Source organism: Embiotoca jacksoni, unplaced genomic scaffold (assembly GCF_022577435.1).
Source record: "Embiotoca jacksoni isolate LCO1_2020_lvr unplaced genomic scaffold, fEmbJac1.0.p SCAF_15, whole genome shotgun sequence".
Lineage (NCBI taxonomy): Eukaryota > Metazoa > Chordata > Actinopteri > Embiotocidae > Embiotoca > Embiotoca jacksoni.
The window spans coordinates 6,385,500-6,408,296 of NW_027185285.1; the positions used below are offsets into that span (position 1 = coordinate 6,385,500).

Below are 22,797 nucleotides of genomic sequence, written 5' to 3' on the forward strand. Positions count from 1 at the left end.
TACGTTGAGTGGCATTCTCCTTTACGGTGCTCGACCTCCTGTCCCGTCCGGTCTCTCTCTCTCCCCCCCCCCTCCCCCCCCGAGCCGGAGCCGGTTGGAGACGAAGAGGAGGCACACCTGCATCGTCCTCTCATCCGCAGCGGCCCGTGTACCGGGCCCGGACAGCTGGGAACGCAGCTGCTCTCCTCCCATCACACACCTGGGGGTCGTGCGACGCGACGGCCGAGAGTAAACCCTGCTCCGAAGCCAAGCTGGCAGAACCCCGCCCCTCCTCTTCCCTCCCTCCCTCCCTCCCTCCGTCCCTCCCAATTCCCTTCAATGGTTCAGTTCAGTGAACCTCAATAACACTCAAAACTACTTCAGTGGAAAGGTGGCAGTGGGTGGGAGAAGAAGAGAGAAAAGGAAAAAAAAAACAATAACAACACAAAAAAAAACAAAAAAAAAACCTGAACACAAATTGTACAACAACAGAAAAACACAAAACGGAAAATAGCTTAAGAGAAGCCAAAAATAGCAACAAGAGCGGTTGTGACGGCGCAGATGTGTGCTAAGGGTGGCGGGGCGGACGGCCGGGAATCAAGTCGAGGAGCGGCTGTAGTGGTCCTCAAGAAATGTGCGCCAGCATTGTGGCCTCGGTTGCCATGACAGCAGCACATTAAGCACCCTTTCCAGCAGAACAACAACAGAGAGACGGCCATATTTTAAATCAACAGTGGCAGGGTGCTGCGACAGCCTCAGCTGCCCCCCCCCTCTCCTCCTCTCCTCCCCCCTCCTCTCTCTCTCTCTCTCTCTCTCTCTCTCTCTCCTCCACCACCTTTGCGCCCATGTCCCCCTTTTTCGTGTTTTGTTCATTTAATCGTTTTCATCTTTTAGTAGTTTAGGTACTCCATGGTGCTGCGGTCCCTCGACACATAAGCAGAGACTTCCCGTTTCAGGCTTCCGGCCAGAGTTTGTTGTTTTTGATTTTCAGTCTTTGTGTGTTTTTGTAAATCCCATAAAATTTTCAGAGCCTCTCCTGTCAGTCCAGAGGCGAGCACGGCGGAGTCCTCAGCCGGGGAGGCAAACTTTGCCTGCAAACAGCAGTCCCACTATGGTGAAGAAGATGGAGAGGACAAACAGCACGTACGAGGAGCCGACCACCGTGTTGTTGGGCAGCTTGTACGGCTGGCCTCCCACCTCGTTGATATAGAAGCCTATTGGAAAGATGAGCGCCGCCATGCAGAACAGGATCACTGGAAGAAGGAGCAAGAGACAAAAATGTTAGTTAATACTTCAAGTTGACTTCTTGATGTGTCCGAATACCTGCGTGTAAAAATGTCCCAAGACTCCAGGGGGCTTTTCAGACACAAACAAAACATCAACAAACACCAACGAAAGGACAGAAAACGAGTCGGACCGCCTTTGTTTTAGTGTTTGTTCTCCACATTCAGAAAATGAAGCATAACCACATCAACTTGAGCAGGATGGCTGCTCAAATTGAATTCAATTTTATGAGGCATAAATTGAATTCAATTTGAGCAGGTTCATTAGGGAGATACAATGGTGCCTTTCAAATGGCTTCGAAGGAACAATTACACAAAACAGACTCGTTCTGTTGACTCTGCCTCGTGTTTTTTCAAAGACGAGGGAAGGAGGCAATAAACAAGCCTTAATGGCATTTTAATGTTTCACTATTTGTCACAGATTATTCTGCCAAATACACAATATAAGGAGTGGCTCAGTCAAACCAGAGTTCAGCAGCCCATCTTCACTAGAAAAAGAGACAAAAAGGCGTTTCCACAAATAATTGTAAATACTTTAATTTGGTGACATTCAGTTTATGCTGAATAAGGCAGAAATCGGACATTTCACACTATCGATGCGTCTGTACGAGCTGCAGCTGGAGCTTTTTTTTTCTTTTTCTTCTTCTTCTTTACCAACGGCACACGACTGATATAAATGTCTATTGAAAACACTCAAGTTCGACCACATTTTACTTCGAGGTAAAAGCAGTGCTGCACCGGGGAACTTAAGACTTCGCAAACTGAAACTTGTGAGAATGAAGAGACACTGATAGAGCATTAAACTGCTTTTCGTAAACTACTGTGTCTTTACATAAGACCACAACACTTTGCACAGACCCCCCCCACCTCCCCCACCCCAATAAGCATAAACATCTTGTGATTTAATTAGGACACAAATACAAAAACACGCGCACACGCTTACTGAGGATGTTTGTTGACCAGAGGTGTGCAGCTCAGTAGCAAAAACCTGATGAAATATTGATTAATGTTATGCTCAGCTTCCACCCCCCCCCCCTCCTCCCCTCCATGCTGGTGCAGATTCAATAATGATCATTATAGATGTGCAACAACATTCCCCAATCTATAAGTAACCGTATCCACACTGTCTACTATAAACCTTTCTGTTCAATAACGCACTCTTTTCCCTTCTGTTATATTTGGAAATCCAAATTGCAATATTTTTTAAAAGCAACGAAAGGCAGCATTCTTCTACAGGCAACTTTTTCAGCAAATCTTCACGAAGCAACACTCCCGATTTCAGCGCTGAAGTTGGTGAAGTCTGTGAAAAGTTTCTGTCGGAATCGTTTGTGGGTAAAATCGTTAAGCCATAACCTTGAGCTCTAATGTACACAATTCCCCCAAACTACCACAGTGCAGTAAATGTTATGAGGCATAAATAAGGTCCTTGCCTTACCTCAAGCTGATTAACGCAGTTTATAATTTCTCTGCAAGCTTAAAGGTGCAAATCAGTAATCAGATTTCACGCTTTTCAAACAAACATACTGCAGCTCTGTTTATTTGCATGCTTGTTAAGTCTAATCCAAAAAAAAAAAAAAAAAAAAAAGGATTTGCTAAATTACAAAAAGACAAAACATTAGTGGAGGGAGCTCGTGGATGCTGATATTGTTGTTGAGTTATCGCCAGCTGCCACTTGATGTTACACGAGAGGTGTGATGTACTGATTGAACAAGTTACGTCATGAGACATTCGCATTATGTCAAACGCATTCAGGTTGTGTCCGTTTCAACTGCACCCGAGCGAAACCGTTTTAGTTCAGTGTTGTTGTTGTTTTTTTTAGAAAAGTCTTGAGACGACAGCAGCGCTGCAGGGAGCTCCACCAAAAAACACCAACATTGACTAAATTCACAAACCACCCTCCTCTGTTTGTCTTCTAACAGGAGATTATAAATCACATTGGTTTTGTCTGCACTGATAATACCACAATCAATTCACTCGGTTTGCAAATTTGAGCTTAAATTCTCTAAATCGGTGATTTTATTAGAAATGCACTTCAGTAACCAGCAACTCTCAACCTAATTAATTACTTTATTGTAAACCCCTTCAAATATATATATATATATTTTTTTAAATCTGAAATCGGTATTATTGTTTTCTTTACAAAAGCTGCCAGAGACATTACCCACAATGCAACACAGCCAACCAAGAGTTCGAGCGTAGATTCAGGTGAGCTGTTCTTGTGGTGGCTAATGTGCCAACTTTTCACTTACAATAGTGTGCAAAAGGTTTTTTAAACACTTAAAGATAAGGACGCAAAAAAAAAAAAAAAAAAACCCGAAATGCCACGAATAGTCATTGTCTAAAGACTTCACACGGAAAGACAAAACACCTCAAACACATCAATATTTGCCGCGTCACCCTTTGCCTTTAAAACAGCACCGGTCCTGCTCGGTGCACTTTTACATTTTTTCCAGGTAAAATGATTCTGTGGATTTGTGAGCGTCTCGTCATGTAATCCCGGAGTAACTCCACGAGGTCAGAGCTCGTCCAGAAGCCCACGTGTCCTCGGTTTCCCTGCGTAAACCTGGTTTTCACGTGTGCACGTAAACGCCCTGATTCGTGAGCTGTGAAATCAGCATCAACCCCAGCGGGATCAATCAGCGTCGACCCCCGTTGCTGACAATCATTACATCCACAACAAGACGCCCCCTCTCGGTTCCCGCGAGCCCCGCTGGGATGTCCTGCTCGGCACATGTCGGGCGTGTCAGCAGCTGCGGAGCAATCGCAAGTCGTGGATGGATACGTCATGTTAGTCGTTTCGAACTGTCCGGGAAGTCGGTGCCTGCGATTGCGTAACAAAGCTGTGGCTAATTAAAATGGCTCTTTTCTTCTGTTTCCTGTGAAGACGTTCCAACCGAAGCAAACTGCGTGACTTTTTTAAAATCACAGATCAATGGATGTGCAGATTTTGTGGAACACCTTCATCTCATCAAAAATAACTCTCGCTGACGTATCAAAGAGCTGTTCGCCATTTCTCCAGCTCTGGACCGCCATTTCTTCACGTGCTGTCTTTATGTGCTGAGCATCGGTGCAGGTGGGAAATGCAGCCAGAAAGCTGCACTGTCACCCGGCACGTGTGAATAGTGTGCGCTGGATGAAATCAGTACAAGACGGGGACTTCCTTTTTAAATAATCCTGGTTATGCACGACGGCACGAGAAGCCTTTTTTATTTTTTTATTTTTTTTAGCATTTACCTTTTCACGCAAGTGTTCAGTACCTCATGGACGACGTTTCCTAGTTTCATCTTACTAATGGACCTCAGCTCAAGATTTATCTTCACACTTTTCTTGTCAGCTGGCTGTGGGTGTGTCCAAGGAAACCAATCAGATTTGGCCACGATCTCAATGAGCCAATCGTGCCCGTACCTCTCAAATTGTAAATCTGTTCTCCTCTCTCTCTCTCTCTCTCTCTCTCCAAGTCGGACGTGGTCTCGGTGCGTCTTGCTGCGTCCCCTCCTCGTCGCTGCTCACCCTCGCCCTCTTCAAGATGAAGACACCACGACGGGGTGTAGTCGTCAAAGGCTTTCACATTTCTCGCGCGTTCTCCTTTCGGTTGTGCAATGGCAATCGAATTCATTTCTCGTTCATATAAGTCTCTCCCGATGGAAATTTTCCATTCAGTGGTTTTGTTAACTAGAACGGTGTCGCTCGGATAAGACGGGCGGCAGTGCTGCCGCATTCTGGGAATGAAAGACGTGATTTTTCTGAGCCTTTGAAAATATTAATCAAGCAATCAATATCTGCAATTCACTCCGGAGATTAAATGTTTAGCGGTGGGCTACGAGAATATAATCAGCCAGAAATGAAGTGATTAACTGAACAAATCAAAGTGTTTTATATAATTCGAAATCATAATCAGGCAAAAATCATATAACGATCCAATAGGTCCTTCAATCAGTCTCGCTCATCTCCTTGTAACTTCACCCACAATGTCCAATAAATCTTGAGATATTTATGGGATGGCAGCTGCAGTTTTAATACTCTTACATTTCATCTGAACACAATTAGCTGAGTGTATCATCATGCAGCTACATGATTAACTAATAAACTGGTTTTATAGCGTCATGATCCTATTAGCTGTTTCTGTCAGCCCCCGCCCTATCTAAGAAGCAAACCAGCACATACTGCATAAAACCAGAGTGGCAGCAGGTCAAGAGCCACCTCTTCGAACAGCCAATCGGATGCATCGTGCTGACTCGTCTCCAGTCTGTCAGCGGGCCTCAATCAACTTTGGTAGCCGGCACCGCGAGACGGGACACAAGTTAATATTTATGTCTGTCATTTCCATGCTCGTTACTCTTACCGGCCACGTGTTTGTCTACGAGGAGGCTGCGGGTGTTAAAAGGGTGTGGTGAAAGGAAAGCTAAAGCGCAGCCAGGAATACGTGACTCAGCAACTGCAAGTTTCACCGGTCAATTAATTGAAGTGCACTTCGTGGCCCACTGCTTCTACTAAGTGCCTAAACTGATGACATACGGGGCTTCGCTCACCTGCTGCTGGCGGAACGACAGCAACTTCACTGATGTACTAACAACTAACATTTACTTCTATATCGTAGAGCAATTAACTTACTGCGCCCGAAGAGCAACGGTTCCTCGACAAGTAACGTGCAACTGTTTTGACAACGGATTCATTGGGGAGTTCTTTTTCAAGCCAAAAAAAAAAACCAAACGAGCTCCTCAAATGAGAGAATTTGCAGCTCTTCTTTGTCCTATTTGAAAATAAGCTTGAATTATTATTATTGTTTTTGGACTGCTGGGCTTTAGAAAACTGATTCATCACAATTTTTCATTCATTTCTGGCAATTTAAAGACCAAACCATTAATTGATAAAAAAAAAATAAAATAAAAAAAGAATAGAAAAAAGAAGAATGACAGGTGAACTGTAATCTTGGTATATAGATGCATCTTGTTTCCAACTCTACTTTACCCTGTTTTCCGTTAGTAGCCGAGAATCATTTGGGCATTTTTATCTTTTATTTGTACAGCCGAGTAAAAACTCGGGCTCGGGCTGCAATAATAAAATGTAATTCATGATTTTCTTGCATAAAATTGAGATCATGATTCTGTCACGCTCCTTTTTTTTTTCTTTATATAAATGCATTGCACTCATTTACTGCTGGTTTCTGCCGCTCGGCATCACCCGGTAAAAAGCTGCGCTGTTTGTTTGTTGAGGGTGAAAGTAGAAGCACTTGTTTTCATGCAGCTCCTTTACCTAATGAAAAGGCTGCAGAATTGTTGTCACATACAGGTATGAATAGAGATTATGTTTTTAATACGATTAATCGCGCAGCCCTAGTTTTCGCCTTCACCGTTCGGGCCTTCTTCTCACTCCCCTATTATGTTCTTGTTTCCTTCCCTCGCGTCCATTTGCTCTGCTGGTGTAACGACCTCATTTCTCTTATTAGAATCATTATGATGTGTAATCGCTCCACAGTGTTTGAGAAGATGTGATATTTGAAGGTAACGTACCAGAGCCGGTAGATTAACTGATGCAGCGTTTCCCCTCCACGGAGCCGTCTGTGGAGAACTGTCACAGTTTGAACAGTCCCGGGGACTCAAAAATTAAAAAATTAAAAAAATCAAATTAACCAATCAATTAATGAAGCTGCTCTAACGAATGTAGTGGTGAACGGTTTAACAAGGCTGACGTGTTTTTCCGTCAGTGCTCCATTAAAGTCATTTTACAGAATTCCTGACAAGATGATCTAATAAACATGCTTAATCTGCACCAGCGCCGTTAACAAGAACCATGAGAGCCGCACTCCTTGTTAATGTGCGTTTAACGACACTGATGCTCCTCGTTAACAGCACTCATTGTTCCAGACGGCCTCAGATGATAAATGACAGGATCTATCAAAGATACGTCTGAGGTCATTTAGAAACAAGAGGCCCCGCTACAGAGGTGCTCAGCACTTATCTCAAATCACAATTTTTTTTTTTTTTTTTTTTTTAAGTAACGTGTTCAAAGGGTCCTAATCTGGTGGGGCCTCAACCTGGGGGTCGATAATTTTCGGGTGGGGGCGGGGTGTCGCCAGATGGTTGCGGGAAAAACAAGGTCAAAATCTAGTTTAAGGCTTGGACGGAGCACGAATCTCTGCCGGGCTTTTAATTTGGAACAGCCAGCGTTCTTGAATTCTTTTTTTGTTTTGCCATCGTACCGTGCTGAACCAAGCAGCCAGAGACCTTTTGGTAGCACGTGGCGACAAAAAGTCTTCCAGCTCAAGACTGTGGCAAACGGGAGGCGTCTCAAAGCGAGTCACCTGAAAGTCTGACAGCGGCAGCATCGAGGAGAAACATAAGGTGCTGCTGGGTCCGGCAGAACCCCGAGCTCACCCCGAGCCTCAGAAATATCGCCCCGACTTTATGCATTGTAAATTTACGCGCGTGGCCGATACCAACGTGGAATATCCACAGTGTGATATTTGTGCAAATGTACTCGCACATGAAGCTTCAAAGTTGTTCAAATTAGGACACATTTGGAGATGAAACATACCTCTCATAAGTGTTCTGTTGTTGCTAGCTGTTGTTCTGTGTTTACACAAAGCGATGCTGGAGGGAAACGCCGAGTCATGAAAATCAAACAGATTATTGAGAACCACTGTCCTAATCAATATTAGTTTATGTTAGTGGTTAGTTCTCTTTTTCTGGATTGCCACCTTTTAGTAGCCACACGTAACATTAAGTAACAAATTCATGTAAAAATGTAGTTAAACTGCCAAAAAGATTTTAGACACAAGAGACAAATATTATTTTTTTTTGCTTTGTTCATTGTGCACTCAGGAGCAAACTAGTTGTCATATTTCAGACATGTCTGTTTGTCTGAATAAATCCTTCAAACCTGAATCTTGATTGCATCGGATTTCTTCGTTTTCTTTTTCCATAACAATTTTTGTGGTCTACATTTCTCTCCTGGTCTCGTATATGATGTGCCCACCTGCAATGCTTCTGTGCCCCACCAGGGGGCACGCCACCCAGTTTTGGGAACCACTGGTTAATGTTGTTATTATATGCTAAGGTAAAAAAGAAAAGCAATTAAGATTGGCTGCATCTATATATCCTTACCAAAGACAACTATCAGCCCCTCACAGTCATTGTAGCTGTCAGGTTTTGACTCTCCCTCTTAGTACTTCAGTCTCCTTTTTCATACCCGGGCCTGCAATCAGATTCACCGATTATACGCTCAAGGGTTCATAGCCAACCCGGAGCAACTTGCTGGATACGAGTTTGCCAACGGATTGCATCCTAGAAAGTGCACAGAACTGATGAAATGTGCAACTATCCAGAGATGCGCCATAAACAGCAATTTAACCCTGTTTTAGTGTCACCGGAGCGCTTTTCACAAATTCAAAAACATCGTCTCGACTTGACATTGCCTCAACTTGCGTGCCCTAGGGAGTGTTCAAAATTACAAAATCACTGCATCTTCTCTGGAAAAGTAAAACTTCGCTTGTAACAAACACAAAAACAAGATCAATAGATAGTCTAATAAGTAGTTTACTAAACCCCCCCCCCAAAAAAGTGAATTTAGTGTTAAGTTTCAGTTTGATATAAGGTTTCTCTTCAGGGGGAACCCCATTATAAATTTAAATGGTACTGGTAATGTATTGTCAGAGTTGTATTTATCGTCCCTCTACCCCGGTAGATGACCTTCGTACCTGGAGGGGCGGGGGGGGGGGGATACTGCTGGTGTGTGTGTTCAGAGGGACAGAGGCAGGCCTGTGCCAGTTATACAAAGCTGTCCATTCAGGTGCTGAGGGCCTGGAGCCAGTTACACTACAGGCTGCCCACCTCTTCTCAACCTTCATCACCTGTTTGTCCCGAACGAATCTTACCCCCCACCCCACCCCCACCCCGCCCCGCCATCTCCTCGCCACCAACTTTGCTGTTTTCCTATTTCACCTTTCCATTGGCATCTTCCTCTCCCTTTCTGACACCTCCAGCTCTTTGACCTCTACAAACATGACTTTTCACTCAGCTCCTCCTCTCTTCTCTCCTCTTCTCCGGCCCCAAATCCGTTTTCTCACTTAACCTCTCCCACTTTCACCCGCACGACCGGCAGCAGAAAGGTGTTCGCCCTCACAGCTCAAATACAGCAACATCAGCCCTGGTTGCTCTTTGCCTTATTGTCCGTCTTTAACTGCACTTAAAGCAAAGAAACCCATCAGCCTCTGAAGTGATGAATGGTTGTTCTGAAGCAGAAAAAGTGATACTTAACTATCACTCCTCCCTGTGTTACAAAAGACCTGTATTCATCTCTTGAATAAATCCTCAAATATATCACAAGTCTTTTTCCCCCCTCCAGGCTTATCTCCTCATTTATTTCCTCACTGACGATCATCATCAAGATTTAAAGGTTAAAAAAAAAAAAAAAAAAAAAAAAACCTGAACTATTAATACACCGCTTGTCTAATGTGGCCAGCTGAAGCTTAACAAGGGGGACAAGGGTGACAACTGCTCCCAGTTGCCATGGCAACTCCCTTTCTTTTCATTGAGCGTGATTGTTAAACAATCACTAAACGCCTTCCAATTTAGCTTGTGACACAGATTTGTGCTCACCGGACAGACACTTTGTGGAGAGGTTTGGGATTCTGAAAAGTGGCGATTCGTCAGGTATTTGCGAGCAATTAGGATGAGGTATAAAAACTGTGTGCCTGGCAGGAAAGCGAAACTTGGGGTGCTCGTGCAGATATGCGGGTGACTTCTCCTCTCGGCGTCGGCGTCTTGAAAAACGCACACAGCTTTTAAACAATAATACGGGGAATTGTGGCTTCGCGTAGCACTGCTCCATCGGTACGAGTGTGCTCGGGGCTGTCTATTTCCTCAACTAGCGGACCGATCAAACTCCAGCCTCCCACGCAGCCTTACAAAACCAGTGCACAGTGCACGAGGTGGATGCCGAGTTATCATCGAACACTGGAAGTGCATCTATACAAATATAATGTCTGGGGAAAAAAAGAAAAAAAAAAAGGAGGTGCAATGTTCAAGGCAAAAACAAAGATAAAACACAAGAGAAACGCTGCGGCACATAAGCCACCCACTCAGGAACCACACAAGCTGCATTAATCTATAAATTAGCTTAAGGGAGCAAGAGGAGTCGTCAAGCATGCAAAAAAAATACTCCGAAACAACACACTCCCACACATAAGTTCTAATATCACGCTCAGAAACACAAACACATTCAGATGTTTTTGACGTCACACACATTTTCCACACGTGAAAATGAGCAGGCCTAAAACCGAGTGACAAAAATGGAACTTAACCTCTTTTCCTTTTATTTTTCCTGTCTTATAGAGACTATGTCCATGGAACATACTAATGCCAAAGGGGGCGGGAATGTTTTGGATGTTATGTCATGACAGATGCATTGAGGCAGACAAGAAAGTGAGAAAGCTCCAGGGAGAATGTGCCGACGGCGAGTCTGGTGAGTAAAACGATTTCACTCGGTGTGAATGTCATATTCTCGTTCACTTACTGCCAGTAAAGGCGATCCAGCGGGCGTATTTGGTGGCTTCTCGACGCCAGTGCGATGCCACCAGCAGTCCGCAGGTGACTGTGAGGGAGATGATGCCCATGATGATGAAGAACAGTGTGGTGACCCACTCTGGGGGCAGCCGTGGCGGGATACAAGTCCGGTCTCGTCCGTGGATGGTCTGACATTGCCGGACGAGACCGACTGTAAGGGCACCTGCAAAGAGAGAGCAGGCAAAGTGAAGGGGCGGCCATTTAAATTCACGCGTTTGAATTCATCATTTGTAAAATGCACCAAAAAAAAAAAACCCACTGAATATTGGGGGTTACTAGTCAATCTGTGGCAGGAAGTCGAGACCAATTTTAAACCGCAAATAATTTTTACATAACAAAGTTGCTTATTTAGAGGAAATCTGTTTTTGTTTGTTTGTTGCTGTGTTTGGATTATTGCACAATCAAATGGAGTATCTAAGCAGATATGTAAGTACCATTCAATTGCTTCTAAAGTTACATCATTTTTTTTTTTTAAACGGTTTTGTCCTGTTTTATTTTTGGCTGAATCATCTTTACAGCCTTGCAGTACACGCTCCGTGGCCTCATATCCAATCCATTGAACGGGTTCCAAATCCCTGATCCATAATAATTTAATGCTACAGCAAATAAAAAGCACACACGATGCACTTAAAACGTCAGACGAGGTACACAGCACATGCAGAGAACATTTATTCAAAATTGTCCTTAAAGTAAAGACAGTAAAATGCTTTACCATTAAGTCAAATGTAAAATAATCTTTTGTTTTTGCACCTAAAAATATTTTGGTCCCTTGAGTGTTCAGGTACATCTAGAGACTGCATCTCTGCTGCAGAAGAAATAAACCAAAATCTGAAGCAGCGAGAAAGATCCTCCTACATATATTTTCAGCATCAACCCGGTATTTGATCTAAAACCCAGAACTCGCAGGCTGAATGGTTGTTCATCATGCTTCAAGCCTGAGCGAGAAAAGGGGAAATAATCTACAGGTAAAAAAAAAAAAAAAAAGGAAAGATAGAAAAAAAAAGTTAAGATTCTCATTCTTGATTTGATTTTTGATTTTGATTTTATACACTTTATTAATCCCCAAGGGGAAATTTCTTCACTACAGCAGGGGGGGCTCTCAGGGGGAAGATGCTGCAGCAGGCTGCCACTAGCGCGTTGACAGGTAACCTGACCTGAGGTGCATGTTTTTGGATAATGGGAGGAAGCCGGAGAACCCGGAGAGAACCCACGCAAGCACAGGGAGAACATGCAAACTCCCCAAAGAAAGGCCCAGGACCGGATTCGAACCTGGAAACTTTTTTGCTGTGAGGTGACAGTGCTAACCACTGCACCACCGTGCCTCCCCACTGTTTTCTGATGACAAACATTAAAAGTGGTGACAAATTAGTGTCCCCGTCCACAGCCAGGTCTCTGGGGGGGGGGGGGGGGGGGGGGGGGGGGGGGGGGACCACCAATGTGAGCAGCTCAACTGATGGCAAAGTGAAAAAGGAACAGGTGAAAAGGGAGGAATTGAAAAAAATAAATAAAATAATAAAAAGAGATGTTCCTTTAAAATGTCGCCCATCTAGTAGCGAGCTGAGGACTAACTGTGCTTTCTCACGCTGGTGGGCCCAAAGCTTCCACACTCAAGCAGAGAAGGTGGGCACTCAATCCGTCCTGCCAATTACTGACTGTATCCCACACAGGGGCGACACTTATCACAATATCTCTATCGATATACTGGAAGTCCAAGTCTCTGCACGCTCAGCTAAAAGCACAGACTCTTCACAAAAAAAAAAAAAAAAAAAAAAAAAAAAAAAATATCTCCATCCTCCAGCTGTTCTGTCCAAGATCTTTTAAGAGTGCAAGAGCTCATCAGCTATCTGAAACAGGACATGCCTTAATGTCCCTCTGTATCTATCCATCACTGATCGGACAGGGAGACAAATGGATTCATGCCCCAGACAGAAGCGAAGCTCTGCCAGAGTGTGAAGGCCAAAACTCAGAGCAGGATCGCGCTCCAGCAGAGCGGCCACTCTGGAGACTCGGCATTCAATTAAAGCTTCGTCCTCAAAGGGATTTTCCACCCGAGTAAGCAGAACAGCATCACAATGCTCAGGCTACTGCTGATCACAGGTCTCGGGCAATGAAAGGCGCACTATCAACGACAGCCCCGCGGGGGTAGGAAGTGCTCTTTGGGAAAAGACGAGGGTGTGTTTGAGGTTTTCACTATGTGTGGTGGGATTGTGAGCGGGAGAGCTGCCGTACAACTTCATGCGTCGACAGTTTCCGTGTGTAAATAATGTGACAGGGCTGTGATAACGCCTTCCAAAACCTTTTACGAATCACTGACAACACCGGCTGAGGTTTCTTTAAGTTCAGGAGCCGAAACAAACTTGACGGTAGGTTTAGGTAGAGTCGTGTTCGGGGGAAGGTCGCCGCATCGGCTTAAAAATAAGCTGTTTGTTAAAGTTTGGGTTTTTTTGAACGAGGTAATTCTATCGTTTACTTTTCCCATTCACAAAATGATTCTGCGAAATCTTTCCAGAACTATAGAATCGGATTAATCTCGTTTTCGAGGTGACAGCTACGACAAAAAAAGTGCCGCACGGCCTCCCGAAGTCGGATGAACCTCCAAACTCGGGGACGTTTGTCTCGCACTGACCTCGGTCGCATTTCATTGACCAACGCAGCAGCCCCCTTTTTTTTCTTTCTTTGACACGGTTTCTGTTTTCGGGATGACCGCTCAGTAAGTGAAGAAACTGGAACACGCACGCCGCAACGGCACCACGACACCTCCCACAAATATGGAATGAGGTCTGGTGCGTTTCCTTCCTCATATTAAACATTTCAAGTCTTAGGTTGTTTACATCCACGAGCTGCGTGAGGGAAGTTTTCTTCTCCCCCGCCGTTCACTGGTGCACCGCGGCACATCTTTAGCACATTACGGACACTTGTTGGCCGGTGGAGTTACCATCAGTAAGACCGTGCGCGGGGGGTCGCATGAGCGCGTATGCGTCCTCCTTCCTAAGATGAGCAAGTCCGGGACGACTGCGAAGAAAAAAAAAAGTAGCTCCACAGCGCCACCGTAGGTCAAAAACTCCACAGGGGAACTTTAAATCAAATTTGCTTGTCCATGTAAAAATTGCTCCAACGAAAACAAAACAGTATCTCGCTGAGCTTGTTCTGAATTGAGGCGTCCGTGGCAAAAACCTATTCTCCACACAATTGTCTCAACACTTGTCAGACATAAACAGAAATTAACGAGTGATAAACGCTGACCACAAAACAACCCATTCACTGAAAAGCCGAGCCTGTGTGGGCGACGTCATGAAAGCTCAACAGCGGCTCAGCAGGTGGGCGTTACGTGAGCAGCATGAGACAAGTATGCAAGCCGGAATTTAAGAAGGTCAACTTTGGTCTGGCACCCAAATCTAGACATTTTATAACCCGTCTGTAATACATGATGCTTAATGATGCTTGAGCACTCGAATACGAACAGAACAGCAAAGCCTGTGTGTGAGCGAAGTGTTCTTGTTGGCCCCCGCAGGCGTGCTGGCATGTCCAGAGGAAATCCTGTCCCCTTTATAACACCCAATGAAAGCGCTGCTTTTACAGTAACAACCAAACACAAGCTCAGCCTGTCCCAACTCCCACGGACAATACCAGTGGTTACAAGAAAGGCTTGGGAGTCTGTAGACGACAGGTTATATATGGAACTGTAGAACTCAGGGCTGTAACACAGGCTTAAAAAAAATAAAAACTTTTAGACAATCCACAGAAATACTGTCGACGCGGCGTATATTTTACTACAGACAAGGAACAACTAGAAAGGAGGCCTCTGAAAAGAGGAGGTCACGGCTCGTGACGCAAACCAGCACTTGAATGGCTCTCAGACTTACTCAACAGCCTATTCGAGAAGTCGCCCCAATATTACAGAGTAACCTTGAACAAATTAAAGAACGGGAGGTGAGCGAGGCAGGGAAAGCGGAGGACTGGTGCTGGGAACAGGGGAACATTAGGCAAACGCTTGATAGCTGCAGTTAATGGCAGCGGTTTATGACCGTTTCCCCTGGATCCTCCGGCCTCCTGCTGTTTCACTGGCTCTCTGTGGAATTCCTGCCCTACAGCAGGCAGGCACGCTATGGTACACGGACACGAGTAAACAACTCAACAAGCAGGAACACACAAACTGGTCTGGCTAAAATCTCAGTGATAAACAAACAAACAATTGTGACAGATTCACATCTGTGCAAAAACTGCAGTGGTGACTTTTTCTTTTTTTTTGCACAAACCCCACTGTGTGGATTAATCAATAGAGACACGACATGCTAATTAGTACGTTTTAGAGGTCTTGGCTGGCTGATTTTGCTACTTTCAGACTTACTTCCAATCTTGGTGCTGAGCTAAGCTAACCAGCACGCAGGCTTTATGCAGGATTTAATTGACAGATATGGCAGCTGTGTCAATCTTGGCATCAAAATCTCAGCAAGTAAGCCCGAGCAATTTCTTTTAACTGAGGAAAAACACCAGCGGGTACGACCATACGCTCATTCCAGCCAATAGTAGGACGGAGGCAGGTTAGAGAGGGATGTGAGGAAAAACCTTGAGCCACATGTAAGGGTGCTACGTAAAGGGAAAGTCGCATTAGCCTTCCTTTCATTCAGCACCGATGTGACGTTAAAAGAAGTTGTGGGTGATAAATAACGTCGAGCAGCGATATCTCAGTCCGGAAGAGTGACGCAGCAGCAGTTTGTAGTCTGGTTGATGCCACATAACGAGTGCATCTGTGTTTCGTTTTTTTTTTTTTTTTTTTTTTTTTGGGCTAGCCGAGCACAGCCGCAGGGTCACAGTTAAAGACGGTGAGCTTTGACCCGAGAGCCCACTGGAACAGGCTGAACCAAGACGGCACCAAGAGAGGAAGTGGCGGTTTGAACTGATGAGTCACACATGCTTCTATTAAATTCAATACGAGGAAAATACTCACAAGATGTGAATGCGGTGCGAACTATACTTCCCATTATGTTTGGTTTACAAACAACTCTCGGTTCCTCCGTCTCTCATTTGTAGAAAATAATGGCCAATTTTCCCATTTGTGGGCCCGAGCTCACTTTCACAACCCCATCATGCCCTTTCAACCCGCGGTGAGCTCTGCCTCTCACTATGATCAAAACACTCCTCTCACCATGTCTCTGTCTAAATGAGAGGAAATGAGCGGCGTGTCTGCTCATATTCAGCGTGATGATGCTGTCATTAGTGGAGCATAGTAGGTGCTGATGTTTGTAAGCTCTGGAGGGATGATTCAAACAGCCCTCTGAACTTTAGTGGGCGGCAAGTAGGCAAGCGAAAGCAGCCAACAGCTGCCTCCGCCGCCGCCGCCGCCGCCGCTGGAGGCTCTTCCAGTGCCCACTTGCCATGTCGGGGCACTGGAGCGCAGCTGTCTACGGCCCGAACTTGCGCCCAAAACAAGGCCGACAAACCCGTAAAGCATGAGATGCAAACGCCGACACGCATGAAAACCGACCTCAAACCGATGCTCGAAGCTAAATAAAGACAAATTGCACACATGTCCGAGTTTAAAAGGCCAGCACGGCAAAGCGTGGTGAGCACGACTTTGTAAGATGACGGAAACCCTTTACTCAGGTTGCACTGGTCAGTTTCCTGTTCATAGGCAGAAAATATCGATGCTCCGTATGCAAGGGAGAATCTCAGTTACCTCGCCTCTAAATCCGTCGACCAACAATCAGATGTTTACATGTATTCCAGTAGCGGGATGGAACAAAGTAGAACTTCAACTTTCCCTTTAACTCCCCTACATCTCCTAAATAACATATATACTTTTACTTCCAATACATTTCCCCCTAATCGTCATAGTTTCTTTACTACAAAATTAAAGGAGAAGAAATTTGATGACCTGATGATGCTGACTGCCCGCAAGCAGGTCTGGCGAATCGGTGGTCAAAGATCGAAAGCTACAGCTGAATCACATTTATGCTGAAGTGCAACCAAGTGCTCTGAAAGCCTTGCTTGAGCTTATGTTCCCACTTAAGACACAGTAGACGCTCGCAAGTCACAACTACATCACGATAACTGAATAATTAATTGATCCTGATTTTCACTTGTAGCCACAGTGGCACCAATTCAGCAGGTGTTGTTTTAAAAGAATAAACTTCATAACTCTCAAATGTCTGAACCCCTTGCATTTTTTTTAAAAATACACTTTCAATACTTAAACACGTTTTACATTGAAAAATATACTTTTGATACTGAAGTACAGGGAATATCAGATACTTCCAAGAGTTTTATTAAAGCCATTTTCTTCATAGGCGACTTAAACTTTTATCCGATATCTGTACCTGTATTTAAACGTGGCTTACAGGTATTTTATCCACCACTGATGCATTCTTTTAGGAGAAACCTCAACACCCTGACCGATTGTAAAATGCAGAAAAATACATTTGTACAATGCTGCTTTTGAGAGCGTGCAACAGCACAGTATTATGCTGGCACATCTGTTGGCAATGCATACCAATAAACAGGAGGGCTTTGTGATGGATTGCATGGGAGTGTTGCATTCCTTCAACCTACAGTAAGTGTATCCAACACTGCAAATGAATCTAATGTTCAACTACTTTAATATGAACTAGTGTGTGTTGACATTAGAAACACAAAAGGAGCCGGAACAGACATATTTTTTTTTTAATTTCGATGTAAAGCAAACCAAGCAACCTACCAGAAAGTCACTCAATCATAAACAGTCACTCAATCATAAACAGCATCCCGAAGATTATTAAGATGATGTCAGATGTTCAGTTCGAGTCTGACCAGACAACCGGCAGCGTCGATGGAAAAGTGAAATAAGTTTAGATTCCTCCCACCTGCAGGCAAAAAAAATAAAAAATAAAGTAATAACCGGAGCAGTTTTACCACTTGGGTCACTCGCTTGGGTCGCGAGTGTTACAGCTGCAGCTTTTCGTGAGCGAGATTTAGGTTCTCCATTCAATACCTGTACGTTAAACCAGCTTGCCTGCGGAAGGCCCTTTTTAAAACTACATTTTGTTTGCCTGAACCTGGTGAACATTGCCATGTGTCCTACATCTGCAGTGCTGGGTTTCTGCCCTTCTTGGTGCCAGAGTTTGGGCCCCAACAGCAGTTTTGGCAGTGCAGCCCGGTAACTGGACGATAATGGCTCGGCCTGGTTTCAATGACACCGAGCGCCCTTGTGCTTTGAAAAGGGATACATAAAATAAGAACATTTAATAGTTTCCCGTTTCATCCATTTCGGATAATGTCAGTTTCGGTCTATAACTTCAGCAGCAGGTCCTGAGCACTGGTCATTATGTGCAGCAATTTGGCCAAATGTTACTTTAATTTTTTTTGGTGGGTTACAAACACTGGAGTGCAATTCTCTTGTCAATAAATCAGGCTTTTTGTGTGGTTTACTGAAAAGACGACATCAAATCAAAACTCACAGCGGCATACTGGAGCTGATGCTGCTCCTTAGCCCTCAGTGGAAAATATATTTGTCTGTTTATTATTACACAAGTGATGCTGAAAAAAGGCACTTTGGGGTAATCAACATTTTCCGCTCTGAGGGGAAAATGTCTGTGGCGTGGAGATTAATTACAATCAAGACGATAAGAATGCAAAAGGCCTTTGCCATGTCTTCAAAATCTGTTTACTTGAAAATAGTCTTGAAAAGCCACAATGATCACCTGGGGATCTCCATCAACGCTTTATTGCAGCGTAATACAGCAGCTCACTACACGCAATAAAGCACTTTTAAAGTAAAGTCAGGATGGTGCCGCGCTGGATTGGTACGTTTTGTTTCACTCCAGTGACAAGAGCACTTGTGAAACGATTACCTTTCAGGTTTTATGCTAAAATTATAAATTAAATGATGGCAAGTATCTACTAAAATTTTTTTTTTTTTTTTTTTTAAATCACTCACTGGCCACAGATACAGCAGCTTGAGGCTGGAAGAGATTTTGCATTTAAGTGCGCACGCACACACACACGCACACACACACACACACACACACGCACGCACACACACACACACACACACACACGGAGGGTTTCAGAGGTTATTCCGGCTCGAGAGAATGACATCCACTGTGGTGACAAGTATCTGCAGGAGGGCAGTCGTTGGCGGAGCTGCCGGGAATCACAGTTTGTGTCTGACACTGCTACAACAATGGCTCTGTCTTGAAGCACAGCACAGGAAGTCGGCTCTAGCTGCTACTGCCCGAGAAAATCACACCGTAGCGAGGACGGCCGTGCTACTTCTCCCGCCTGGCGACGGAGATTTGTCTTTAAATGTGAATCAAATCCGGCTACAATCAGCGAGGACGATTACAAGAAAAAGGCAGTCGACGCCAAATGATTCTCTGCACGAGCCTTACAGACGGTGAACTTGTTCTTCATTAGTTCACACAAAAAAGACGAGATCAAAAGTAAAACAGGAGGTAAAAGCCCCACACGCCTCGAGCAAAGTCGGCTTTTATCAATGCGACCTGCTCAGGGGAGCGTGTCTGTTTCTCAACACTCGGAGTACAAAGGCGCTCGCGTACAAAGACGTCACGCTGAGGACCTACAAGGGCAGATTGTCAAGCACAGAGTCCTCCGATAAGACGACAGCGACGCAGGGGACCATCGGTCAGCTGACTGGAGGCAACAAAATGTGGATCGTCATCAAAGCCTACTTAGTATCCACTTCAAACAATAAACTAGTCTGTGGACTGGGGTGGACATGATAATAGAAACAGCTCCATAATTCAGCTACTCTGAAAGAACTTAATTCATTAAAAACACAACAATTTTGAAATTCAGTTAAATGTTAAAATGTTTTTAAAAGACAGAGGCTCCAAAGAGAAAATTGTATATTTACCCATCCCACCATATAATGAGGAATCTTTTCTAAAAAAAAAAAAAAAAATTAATAATAATAATGTCTGCATCTATTTTCCTACTGTCTAAATGATCAAAGGCGTCCGTTATAAAACTACTTTTCTATTCTTGCTGCACAAAGATCGACAGAAACTGCAACAAACTGTCCAGGACGTAAACAAAAAGTTGACCTTGCAAAGAGAACAAACCAGAGACACTTTTCATCAACTCACATAAAAGATTGTTAGTTTCCTATTATGTGTTCCTATTTTACTGACTGGCACATGCTCAACACGGTGAGAGAGAGGAAAAAAAAAAGAAAAAAAAAAAAAAGGTGCGGAGGAGATGCCTGTCGGTGATCTATCACCTACACGTCTCGTAAAACCATCCAAGACAGGACGCGTCGCGATCATCAAAGGAGAAAAAAGGCAAAGAAAACCCGCGAGGGGAAGAAGTGAGAAAAGTGACGGCGGGGTGGAAATCGGCGGCTGCACGACATCCTCTCTAATCACAACATCCGACGCTCTCCATAACAACGCAGTTTAAATATAGCAAAAAGGTTCAACTTTCGGCACACGCAGGTACAGAGCCGAGGGATCTCGGTGTGCCGTCACCGGCCACTCGACCTTCGGCCGCGGCGTGCTAAGTTTAGACGAGCCGAGACAAAATATCCAGAACCTAAATGGACGAGAGACGCATTAGGCCACGCAGTCAAATGGGAGCCATTGTCCGCATTTCATTTGCAGGCCATTATTGCTTTTGTACAGATTATTTATTCCGTTGGGCTAAAACAGTCTGGACACGTACTGGCGGATGATGAACCCTCCCTGACCCACTTACTAAGCCGTCATCCTGCGGAGGGAACAAAGAGTAGCAGCTGTCCGTCAATAGCTCCAGTGTGTTTTTAGGGCCGACACAAATAAAACACAGGAACAGCAGCACGTGCTTCCGTCTTCAATCAGGAGGGACGCCGCAAATAAACACCTACTTCGGGTCCCTTGCTATTAGATCGGATCACACCGGAGGTCACTTCAAATGTCAAGTCACCCGTTTTAACACAGAACCGGCATTACCTTCAAGTGCTGAAATAAGTCTTTTAATCAATTAGTCGTTGGACGGATAAAAAGGCTGCAATTATTTTTTGCCATCAATCCACTGCTTGCTGCGCAAAATGTCTGAAAATAGGGAAACATGCAAAGCAACATTTCCCCCATTGAAGTGACAGCTCGCTTTGGTCCAAACGTGCAAAAAAAAAAAAAAAAAAAAAAAAAAAGTTATTCAGTGTACAATCACACCAGACAAAGACAGGAAGCAAATTCACTTATTTGACAGGGTAAAATTGATCAAACTTGTCACTTTATTGGATAATTAGTAAAACCATGCTCTAGTGAGAGCTTCTTATTTTTGAGGATATCCTGCTTTGTTGTATATTTTATAAATCAGTGTAAATTAAATATCTTTTGAGTTCAACAGCTGAGACGTCCTGTTGTATTCTAGAAAATAATGACTGGCATGTTCACTCTCTTCTGACTTTCTGAAGACCGAGATGTTTCATTGGTTTGATCGAAAAAGATGAAAATACTAATTAGAGACTAGCCTGTGGCAGAGATTGACGGAGCTGACGTTTGAGCGACTAAATGATGAACCGATTTGATTGAAAATAATAATTAGTTAGAGGCCATAACAGAGAGGCTTGGTGCTGATCGGTCAACTGTAAAGTTGATATTTCCATTTAGAGGGGGGGGGGGGAACATAAATAACACACCAACAGCGCTGCTGTTGGGAGGACAAAAGACGTAGCTGCAGATGGAAACCCTGCACACAATGGGACATGTACGAGCTGAGAAGATTATCTGATGGCAAACAGTCCAAGAGGGCGAGAGCTCCCGCTTAAAAAAAAAACAACACACAAAACACAACAGCACTTTTGAAACGGTCTGCTTTCGTTTACCTGCAGATTCACCAGTGTTGATCCAGTCTGGGTTTGCAATGCTGGCTATTGCAAAGATATCTGCTGCCAGAAAGAGGCACCCTGAAATGATCGTGAGTTTATCCATACCGCCAGCCTACGACGCGCTGAATGACGTGTGTGTGTGTGTGTGGAGGGTGAGGGGGGGGGGATGCGGCGGTCCTCGTCCAAATTTGACCCCGGGCGTTGAGAGACACAGGGTGGGCTGTTATCAGTCTGACCTCGCCCCCCTTCAACAGGAGCCCGCTGTTGTGGTTCTGCTGTGCATTTTTTTTTTTTTTTTTTTTGCAGCAATGTTAGCTCCTCACGCGTCAAGCAAGCGAGAGCCTCCGGCTACAAACAAAAAAAACAAAACAAACAAAAAAAAGGGCTCAAATACGACGCACAAAAGCATCACATCTCAAATGCCTTGTTTTGTTTGTAGTCCGGCGAGGTGAAACAAAAAGCTCACTCGGCGCCGAGGCCCCCGAACCGCTCGTGTTGTCTTTCGGATCCGTTTAGCAGCAGCAGCCGCCGCAGCAGCAGCAGCATCGGGCACAGTCTGCGGCTAGCAGACGGCTAGCTGGCTTATTTCCACCGATCCGGACTCGGTGCGCCGAGCTGCGGCCCAGAGGCTGCTCGACGGTCGGGACCGGGACTGCGCTAGCATTTCAGGGACAATGTCACACACAAAACGGGAGGCGCGGAAGAACCAGAGCGAGTCCCCCCCCCCCCACCTCCCTCCCTCCCTCCCCACCCCCTCTCTCTCTCTCTCTCCTCGCTTCGCAGTATCCCGTGTTTTCTGGCGGAGGTTTCAGCGTTACCCGTCGGGAAAACGAGAACCCATCACCGTCTCTTGCTGAAGCGAGCCCGTTCTCCTCCTTCTCCGCTGGAATAGCATCTGGTACTTTCGGTCCGTTTAGCCAGCCAGCCCTCCCCCCTCCTGTGCGCCCGCTCCGGACCGCGGCGACAGAGTGAAAGCGCGGGGCTCCTCAAAAGCGCGGCGTGCTTCGGGCCACAGGCGACGCTCCCGAAAAGCCCCCGCGCCCAAAAAAAATAAAAAATCTGGACGGTAAAATGGGAACGGTATTGTTGTGCTTCCCACCCGTATGCCCACCGCTAGCTCAGCCTCCCCCTTCTGCCAAATGACATCAGGCGGACACCCCCACGCAGC

At 45.0% G+C, this 22,797-nt stretch overlaps 1 protein-coding gene across 2 annotated transcripts; it reads right to left on the bottom strand.

Annotated features, from left to right (window-relative positions):
• Positions 1–767: 767 nt before the first annotated feature.
• Positions 768–22,347, bottom strand: mosmoa (modulator of smoothened a). 2 transcript variants are annotated; one of them, XM_069149151.1, is made up of 3 exons: positions 21,627–22,347; positions 10,776–10,976; positions 768–1,232 (listed from the first exon to the last, which is right to left on the bottom strand). In XM_069149151.1, exons 1-3 carry the CDS (start codon positions 21,730–21,732, stop codon positions 1,048–1,050), a joined length of 492 nt encoding a protein of 163 aa, XP_069005252.1. In that variant the 5' UTR covers positions 21,733–22,347; the 3' UTR covers positions 768–1,047. The 2 variants fall into 2 exon arrangements, with proteins under 2 accessions (XP_069005252.1, XP_069005251.1); XM_069149150.1 differs by having other exon boundaries at positions 10,776–10,988.
• Between the last annotated feature and the right edge of the window lie 450 nt (positions 22,348–22,797).

What these genes read in the sequence shown, in the direction of transcription:
- mosmoa (XM_069149150.1), bottom strand. Translation starts at nt 21,732, where the DNA reads ATGGATAAACTCACGATCATTTCAGGGTGCCTCTTTCTGGCAGCAGAT. An exon ending in CAACACTGGTGAATCTGCAG is followed by an intron (nt 10,989 to 21,626) that starts GTAAACGAAAGC and finishes CTCTCTTTGCAG; the next exon opens with GTGCCCTTACAGTCGGTCTC. An exon ending in CTGGATCGCCTTTACTGGCA is followed by an intron (nt 1,233 to 10,775) that starts GTAAGTGAACGA and finishes TCCTTCTTCCAG; the next exon opens with TGATCCTGTTCTGCATGGCG.